This window comes from Littorina saxatilis, linkage group LG3 (genome assembly GCF_037325665.1).
Source record: "Littorina saxatilis isolate snail1 linkage group LG3, US_GU_Lsax_2.0, whole genome shotgun sequence".
NCBI lineage: Eukaryota > Metazoa > Mollusca > Gastropoda > Littorinimorpha > Littorinidae > Littorina > Littorina saxatilis.
This window is the reverse complement of record NC_090247.1, coordinates 6,254,156-6,264,155: the sequence shown is the minus strand read 5'-3', so window position 1 is coordinate 6,264,155 and position 10,000 is coordinate 6,254,156. Positions and strand designations below refer to the sequence as shown.

Here is a 10,000-nt window from a genome sequence, read left to right as displayed (position 1 = left end):
CTCTCTCTCTCTCTCTCTCTCTCTCTCTCTTTCTCTCTCTCTCTCTCTCTCTCTCTCTCTCTTTCTCTCTCTCTCTCTCTCTCTCTCTCTCTCTTTCTCTCACCACTCGAATAATAAGCCTGGGATAAGAAATAACTTTTACTTCATTCCACTCTGTCACCTTTGTAACATATTTAAGATAAAAAAAAAAGGACCGGAATAAATTCTAACTTATTCAACTTAAACCTAAGTAACCACTTTACCTAGAAAATGTTCGGCTGGCATATTGAGCCTAAAAGGATTGAGAGGTACGTAATTATGCTGGGGAGAAATAGAAAAATCACCCACACACACATATTTCGAAGGATTGACCCAACTTGCTGAAGTAAGATTTGCGTTGTTTTATTTATCTTTAACAAAATGGTAATCCTCTGTGTGCTTTTTTTTATTTTTTGTAATCTGTCTCATAAATAACCTAGCTCCTTTAGCTTTTCTTTTTCTGTCATTCTGTCTTTCTTTCTTTCTTTCTTCCTTTTTTTTGGTGGGAGGGGGGGGGGGAGCTTTATAACGTTTTACCTTTCTTGAGTTTGGAACTCTATTTTTTGCTTCCGTCATGTTTCCACTCAAGCAGAATGAAACCATCGAGCCTTAAATAACCACGGTAAGAACCTTCAAGAATTGTTTAGAAAAAAATGTTCGTAAAGTTAAAAACAACTCGAGAAACCTAGCTACGACACAACAGACCCACTCCTCCCCAAAGGCCATAACAACTTAAAACAAAACAAAACAACAACAAAAACAGTCCTCCACGATAAGTGCCATAACAATAAAACGCCAAAACATCCCATAAAATCACCTTATCCCATTTTACGTAGCCGTCTCAAAACATCGAGAACCTGTCGAAGAGTTAAAGCACACAATCCTTCACAACCGGAAGTAGAATTACACTCGTGCCCCGTGCCATGCAGAAAGGAAATCGAATCTGGAAACACCAGTTTCCGTGCACATGAGAGCTGACATTTTATCCCACTACCGGCTTTTGAACACGCACTGTTTCTAGAGAAAAGTGCATGTGCTGCTATTTCTTTGTTTCTTTAAATTTTAAGGTCAATAGGACGAATAAGAAACTGTGATTTCTCTTAGAGAGACTTTGAAGCAGGATGGTGGTTTGGTTATAGGCATTTTCATAATGATTGTATATTGTATATTTAAAAAAAACGTTCTCCTCTTCAATCTTGATCGCCATCCTTGGTGGGTATGTCGTCTTTTATACAATATCCTTCAATAGAATCCCCTCGCTGGACAATATCTGTGAGAACTGGCTGACCAGAACTTAATATTGCCTTTAGATGCAAAATAGTAAGCGTGGATTTCAGATGGCCGCTCCAGAGGGTGATATCTATTTCCATATCACACTGCACAGGGATCAACAGTCTGCAAGGACGCATGTTAATGTCACAGTTTTGAATGACGCTATTGCTCTCTGTTGTCCGCTCAACAATCCGTCCTAACCACCACCACCACCACCACCACCACCCCTCTCTCCCAAACCCTCTCCTCCTCTGTAATTATTGCTTTGGCTATTTGGACGACGCTAGGGAGAAATGTTCTCTTAAATTACGGTTCTTGTTTCTCTTGTTCTTGTTCTTTCTCTGCTTCTGCTTCTTTTTTGTTTTATTTTTTATTTCATTTACTTGTATTGTTACTTCGTGCCTGAATCAGACATCCTGTCGCGACTGTATGTGGCAAAGGTTGCAAATTAGTAAAACAAAAAATTAAAAAAAAAACTTTGAGGGGAAATAGAGAGGATTTCTGCAATAATGCTGTATCTATTTCCAGAGTCTTTCTTTCATGCAGAAGATGTTGCCTTTCCGGGAAAGTGTCCGAACCCGTTTAATGCACCCAGAGAAAAAAGTTTCATGCTAAACATTTTTCTTCTAGTTTTTCTCCCGCATACTTTTTGGTTAATGAAATAAAGGCTGACGAAGCATTTTAAAATCAGATTGCTTGCAGCAAGTGCAAAAGAATTACATCTTTTCTAAATAAGGAACATGAGTATAATTTACGGGCTTCACCCGCGGGAACTTCTGTAATCCTTTTTTCAGCTCTGCATATTTATTCTTTTATTGCTCCTGTCTCTCTGTCCCTGTCACTGCCTCTGTCTGTCTCTGTCTCTCTCTGTCTGTCTGTCTCTGTCTGTCTCTCTCTGTCTCTCTCTGTTTTTGTCTGTCTGTCTGTCTGTCTGTTTGTCCCCCTCTCTCTCTCTCTCTCTCTCTCTCTCTCTCTCTCTCTCTCTCTCTCTCTCTCTCTCCCTCTCTGTCTTTTTCTCTGTGTGTGTGTGTGTGTCTCTCTCTCTCTCTCTCTCTCTCTCTCTCTTTGTCTTTTTCTCTATGTCCCTCTCTCTCTCTTTTCTCTCTCTCTCTCTCTCTCTCTCTCTCTCTCTCTCTCTCTCTCTCTCTCTGTCTTTTTCTCTCTGTCTTTTTCTCTCTGTCTTTTTCTCTCTGTCTTTTTCTCTCTGTGTGTCTCTCTCTCTCTCTCTCTCTCTCTCTCTCTCTCTCTCTCTTTCTCTCTCTGTCTTTTTTCTCTGTCTCTGTCTCTGTCTCTCACTCTCTCTGTCTCTGTCTGTCTGTCTGTCTGTCTGTCTGTCTGTCTGTCTGTCTCTCTCTCTCTCTCTCTCTCTCTCTCTCTCTCTCTCTCTCTCTCTCTCTCTGCGAACTACAATTCAGTCTAGTCTCATCTCATTATTCAGATTGGTAGCAGCATAGTCACATTGACACATCTCTGCGAATCAGTCACACCACTGTTCCTTTGCGGACAACAGCCCAGCGTTTTTTCTTAGACTCGTACACTTCTTTTTGCCCTACTTTTACCAACACTATCTACCTATAAACATCCTATTTCAAAAGATGTGGCAGCAGAAGCAAGAAAAGCATTGGACCAACCATCAGACACTATCCACTACCACCAGCACCTAGCACAACAAGATGTATCCATAGCTCTGATTAACTCGCATACTCACACCCTTAAGCTAATCGCTTGCAAATAAATTCAAAGAGGATCGCCAGCAAAGGAGGATGAAGTGCGTGCAAAGGGAGACAGAAATGGGAAACGGATTTATCGTCAACGATTTGGAAGGAGAAGAAAATGGCGGTGAAATGGTGAGTGAGTGAGTGTCGTTTGTCCATCAAGGAACTATCATGCCGCTGCCTGAATGCATGCGAGTGTCCTTCGAGATAGGGCGTTACCTTAAATCGATTCTGTCAATAGGCTTAAACTTGACAGACCTCATTTACTTCTAATCGATTTGAAGTCTTTCTTTTTCTGGCGCTGTTTTGTTCTGTTAGCCGTTGTTATTGCGATCTTTAGCCCGTATTTGTTCCCTGGTCTGTGACCTTCTTTTACTGTTTACCTATTGACGTAGCTGATTTTATTTTTGTATTTTAACATCACTGTTATTTGTCTGTTACTATGCTGAACCCTGAACCTTGAAGGACCTAATTTTCGTCCAATCGGGTTGGAGTTTTCCTGTTATTGCAGGTTTTGGTTTGGGTTTGTCCTAGATCTGCGTCCTACTTATGATATACCTGTTATTATTCTATCATTTAAGACAGTATACATTAACTTGACGGGCCTCATTTTCTTCTAATCGATTTAAAGTTTTCTTTTTTTCTGACGCTTCTATTTCCAGTCAAGTATCAGCGTTTGCCCTTGGGAGTTCAGACTGGGTTGTTTTTCTGTATGTGTGTCCTACTGCTTGCTTTTTACTTTTTTAAGTACCCGATTTTCTACCAGTCGATATAGAGCCTTTTTTCCTCTTTTACTGTTTTGTTTCCATTCTGTGTGTATTGTACGAGTCCAGAAAAATAAAATATACAAGTGTTTTGTACGCCTGTTTTTGGCGATCATTACTCGGTTTGTTTCTGGATCTGTGTCCTTCTTATTTTTAGTTTTTTTAACTTTTTGACAGATCTGATTTCCTCCTAATCGATTTTGAGTCTTTCTGTCTAACACTTCTGTTTCCGATGGATTAGCACCGTTTGCCCCTTGTTTTTGCCATCCTTACCTCAGTTTTGTTTCTGGGTTTGTGTTCTACTTGTAACTTTTCGAAGGACCTGATACTCTTCTAATCGATTTAGATTCTTCTTTTGTCTTGCAATGTGTTTGTTCCATTTGGTTTGCCAAGATTGCCTTTTTTTTGTTACGCCTTTCTTTTTGTGACCTTAACCCCGGTTCGGTACCCTTGAGCTGTGTGTCTGCAGATTTACGAAGATTTTGTTGTTGGGTGTATCTTCGTCGAAAAAGATAAGTGACCCTCCACCACGGAATGAGTCACATGTCACCTTTGCATGGTTTTCATATTTTTACATTTTCCTAAAGAGTTCTTTATGCTCTAGTCTATCCAGTGGTGAAACCCGTTTCAGAAAAGAGCGAAAACTGTTTGAGTTATGAGCCTGTGACTAAGGTGACCCTCACACTGTTACCAGACACTCCCCGGACTTACATTAAGCCTAGCGCAGAACCGCGCGAGGTGACATGCGACTCATTTCGTGGTGGAGGGTCACAAATTGTTGTTTTTGTTTTTAGTGCAATTTTTACTGTTGCTGCTACTGACTGTTTCCTTGATTTGTCAGTGTGGGTTTTCTTCTCCTACCGCCCCCTCTCCCGACACCTCTTTTTTGTCTCCATTTCTCCTTATGTTCTCCTTCATATCATTTTGTTTGATTTCCATCTTGTTATTTTTATTCTCCTTCTTCTGGTTTCTTTTTTCTTGTTATTCTTGTGGCTGTTCTCCAGCTTCGTCTTGTTTTCCTTCTTCTGCTTCTTCTTGAAACAGGAAAATACAATGTTGATTCAAATTAAGAGTGGATCCTGTTCGACATTTCATGTCTTCCTTTTTTTTTAATTGCTTCTCAGTTTCCTTTCTGGTCAAATGTGAGACCCAATTAAAAATGACAATGTATTTGATGGCTGCTGTTCGCAAAAGGCGACAATTGTGACATTAATCTGGGATTGGGCCACCTGCAATAATGGAGTTTAGTTCCTTGTCGATTTTTCCATTTCTGTCACAAAACTGCAATACCGCTGTGCATGTTTGCGGATGGTGCCTGCTGTGAATTTACAGTGTTCATGAACCAGGGAAGAAGAAATATTAGATCATAAAAAGGAGGAGAAGAAGAAAAAAATGAGGATGGAGAGAGAAAAAAGGTGACTAAAACCTTCCTTGATTGCTTCATGTGTGTATGTGTCTGCTTGCCTTCCTGTGTGTCTGCCTGTCCGTCTGAATGTCTACCCGTCTGTTTGTCAGTCCGTGTGCATGTCTGGCTAGCCGCTCGTCTCTTTTTCTACCTGTTTCAGTGTCTGTCTTCCTGTCCGTCTGAATGTCTACCCGTCTGTTTGTCAGTCCGTGTGCATGTCTGGCTAGCCGCTAGTCTGCTTTTCTACCTGTTTCAGTGTCTGTCTTCCTGTCCGTCTGAATGTCTACCCGTCTGTTGGTCAGTCCGTGTGTATGTCTGGCTAGCCGCTCGTCTCTTTTTCTACCTGTTTCAGTGGCTGTCTGCCTGTCCGTCTGAATGTCTACCCGTCTGTTTGTCAGTCCGTGTGCATGTCTGGCTAGCCGCTCGTCTCTTTTTCTACCTGTTTCAGTGTCTGTCTTCCTGTCTATCTGTTGTTCGTTTAACGCGTGTGCGTGCGGGTGTGCGTACCTACACCACGGTAGGAGGTGGATAGCAGAAATAGTGTGAATGGAGAAAAAGCCTTACAGAACCTGTTTGGCTTGCTTTCTATGTTTCTGCCTTTCTGACTGTCTGTTCGTTTGTCTATCTCCATGCAACCTAATGTAATTGTATGCGTGTAATTTTAACACGGTGGCCCATTTTCTCACAAGAACTTAGCAAATGTGACTCTGGGAAGCCTCTATTCATCATTCTTTCAATGTGTTTGTGTGTCTGTTTGTCGGTCTGTCTGTCTGTTTTCATATATTTGTGCTTGTGTCTGCGTGCTGTGTTAGCATGAAGGCCGGTCCGGCCTCTCAACAGAAATGTAGAGGATGTGACTCTGTGCTGCCTCTTATCTATATTTGTGTCGGTCGGTCGGTCGGTCGGTCGGTCTTTTTACACCCCCGGTATAGGGGTGTGTATAGGTTTCACTCGATGTGTTTGTTTGTTTGTTTGTGTTCGCATATAGATCTCAAGAATGAACGGACCGATCGTCACCAAACTTGGTGAACAGGTTCTATACATTCCTGAGACGGTCCTTACAAAAATTGGGACCAGTCAAACACACGGTTAGGGAGTTATTGGTGGATTAAGATTAAGACTGACATTTTATTTGGGTGTGTGTTGGTGTTCGCATATAGATCTCAAGAATGAACGAACCGATCGTCACCAAACTTGGTGAACAGGTTCTATACATTCCGGAGACGGTCCTTACAAAAATTGGGACCAGTCAAACACACGGTTAGGGAGTTATTGGTGGATTAAAATTATACAACGACTTATAGAGGCACACCCCCGTTGGTCAAAGGGAAATAACCATTCTCACTGCCACCAACTGAGAAGGTTATTTCCCTTTATAGGGGGTGTTTTTCCTATCGGAGGAATTTCTTGTTTCATTTAGTTATGCTTGTGTCTGCGTGGTTTTTTTAGCATGATGCCCCGTTTTCTCACCAACAATAAAGAAAAATGTGACACGGGGATGTCTATTCATCTATTCATATATGTGTGTGTCTGTCTGTCGGTCGGTCCGTCTGTCTGTTTCCTTTCATTTAGTTGTGCTTGTGCCTGTTTGTTATTTTCACATGATAGCCCATTTTCTCACCAGAAATAAAGAAAAATGTTACGCTGGGCTGCCTCTTCGTCTATCTGTTTGTGTGTATGACTGTCTGTCGGTCTGTCTGTTTCCATTTATTTGTACTATATTAACATGATGGTCGGTAGAGTCTCTCACCAGAAATGTAGAAGATGTGACTCTGGGCTGCCAGCAGCTCCGGTGTCCATCTGTGCACGTACAGCACCATCAGTCTCTGGGTGTGGAACGGCGCCCAGCAGATGATGAAAGCCACCGTCACTGCCACTGCAACACAGACAAAACAGATACATGGTAAGAATAACACAACGGCGCCCAGCAGATGATGAAAGCCACCGTCACTGCCACTGCAACACAGAGGCAAAACATAAACGTGGTAAATATGTAGAAAGGAACTGGACCAAGCAGACGATGAAAGCTATTGTCACTGCAACACAGAGGCAAAACATATACGTGGTAAATATGTAGAAAGGAACTGGACCAAGCAGACGATGAAAGCTATTGTCACTGCAGCACAGACGTAACATATACATGGTAAGTATAGAAATAAACCGCACCCAGTAGATGACGAAAGACATGGTCACTGCCACTGCAACACAGACAGAACAGATACATGGTAAGCATTGAAAAGACTGTTGACCTAGCAAAACCGGCAAAATAAATACATTGCAATCAGAGAAAACAATTACACCTAGCAAAGAACGAATGTCACCGTAACTGCCACTGCAAAAGAAACAAAATTGATACATAGTTTGCACCAAAAAGAACGGTGCCAAGCAGATAATGAAAGCCACCGTCACATCAGTTACGATGGTTTTCGTCATCGCATTTTTTTGTTAATGTTGTTGTTGTTATCATATTACCCCATACTTGTCCTTAAGGGGCCAACAAATTGCCTATGGGACAAACATATTCCTTTCATCATCATCACCGCCAGTTAGACAAAACATCCATATTAAGTAAGCATACACAATGGATCCTAACAGGACACAAACGGTGTCCAACGAATACAGTCAAGACATGAGAACGGCGCTCAGAAGAATAAGCAAGGTGCCTAAAGCAGGTGATAACAATCCCGGCCGCTACAACTGCAAAACATACGCAGCACAGCCAATGTACCAGAAAGGAACAGTGTGCACCTTTTTTCTTCAGCGTTCCAGAATTGTCTGGTTACGTGTGAGCTCGTTTGCCCATTTGGGTTCCCCACACTATACTCTGAGAGCATATTCAGCTTCACTCCGCTTTCGTTGAGTAGGCATGCTGGGTATTTTCGTGTTTCAATAACCCACCGAACTCTGACATGGATTACAGGATCTTTTCCGTTCGCACTTGGTCTTGTGCTTGCGTGTACACACGAAGGGGGTTAAGTCACTAGCAGGTCTGCACATAAGTTGACCTGGGAGATCGGAAAAATCTACACTCTTAACCCACCAGGCGGCAGCGACCGGGATTCAAACTCACGACCTCCCGATTAGGAGTCCGACGTCTTACCACCACGCCACTGCGCCCGTCGTGTGCACCAAAACGGTCAGCTTTAATGTATAACCTGTGCATGAATACCACCATCATTTATAATGAAACAATAAGGGACACAGAGAGAAACAGAAAGAAAGTGAAGGCGATATTTTGGAGACGCAAAAATTATACTTTAAACGGGTAATAACAAACTTTTTTTTTTAAAGCAAATAAACAATATTATTCAACACTTTGGACAACACACTCTATCACTTACACCCAATCACATTAATACTCACAAATGAACTCTTGAAAAAACAAAACAATTAGATAAAAACCAACGTGATTACTTGTGAAGGTCGCAGGCCGTTGTACGGCAGACGGTTACAGACATTTTAGCCCGTTCCATTCACCAATAGAGCTACAAGAGCGGGGGTGTTGTGCCATCCATTTAACAAATGTACGGCTCCTTTGAGACGTTTTGGACTGTGATGTAATGAGTTTGAGATCTGACTCTCTGTCTTATAACCCGGTCACACAGAGACGCCGCTTCTACTCCGTTGTAAAAGTGTCGGAGAGCGTGGCCAATCGTGGGCCAAACGTGGGAGGATCTCCATGAGCGTGGTTAAGTTGTTTGGTCGGGGTGGGATCTGCTAGGTCGCGAAGCTGCACGCTCTTACTACGCTTATTTTGAATTGCACAAAACAAGCGTAGCCGGGTCTGGGCGCAGTACTGTACAGTCGTGATGTAGTTTTTTGTACTCGCCATGTGCTGGATTTTGACGGCGATATGCCCCGATTTGATAACTTTTTCAGATCGGCTTGATCGACATGGTCGTGGTGTGACCGGGCCCTTAGCTTGACGTTTTCATTCACGCTATTTCCGTTTCCATTATCCTTCTGTTGTATCTTGTCCGCCTTGGGGTTCTATTCTTGTTTTCTTGTATTCTGCACTTTTTACATTTATTTTTTCTTCCCGTGCATGCGTTTTCCTTTTCTATTGTCTACTGTTGGTGCTGTCCGCCTTAATCTTGTTTTCTTCTTCTTTCTGTTTCATTCTGCACTTTTCTGTGTCTGTCTTTGCAAGCTATTTTCTTTTCTAGTCTCTTCGTTGTATTTTTTCTTTGGGTTTGTTTGTTTTTGTGTCCGCCTTTGCTCTTATTTCAATTTGTCTTTAACTGACACTTTTCTGTTTCTGTTTTCGCAATGATGTTCATGCTGTCTCGTTTTAATTGTTTTCTGCTGTATGTCTTTTCCCTTCTAGTACGCTTGTCTGTACGTTTGTCTGTCCGTTTGTCTGTTTTGCGAAATTATACAAGAAAGGCTAAATTGAAGCTGCGCGCGCGTGTGTGTGTGTGTGTGTGTGTGTGTGTGTGTGTGTGTGTCCAACAAAACCCCACAATGTCAACGGTCGCCCCCCCCCCCACCCCCCTAACCCTAACTACCCCCACCCCCACCCCTTCCTCTCGTCTCTCTTCATTGCAATTTACGGGCTGGCACGAAAAACAGCCACATTTTCATTCCTCTAATTAGGAAACACCCACGCCTTGAACTAGCTAGTGCACGCACATCGCGTGTCAATTAAGATGGGAGAGTGAGGATGAAGGATCTTTTCATTGTGTTTTATTTGCGTTTACTTATTATACGTTCATGGATGCTGCAGCGGATGTACATGAGATAAAGACTGAGTGTTATTTGAAGGTGGCCGATCACCCCTTTGTGCACACATGCGCAAGATAAAGAACCGAAGTTCACAGCGAAAG

General features: G+C 42.3%; 1 protein-coding gene across 1 annotated transcript in view; it reads right to left on the bottom strand.

The window, feature by feature from the left end:
• Positions 1 to 10,000, bottom strand: part of LOC138961082 (neuromedin-U receptor 1-like) — a 193,761-nt gene that overhangs the window by 11,370 nt on the left and 172,391 nt on the right. The window contains exon 5 of the mRNA XM_070332677.1: positions 6,925 to 7,050. Within this exon, the coding sequence (XP_070188778.1) occupies positions 6,925 to 7,050 (126 nt within the window). The remainder of the gene's footprint in view (positions 1 to 6,924; positions 7,051 to 10,000) is intronic.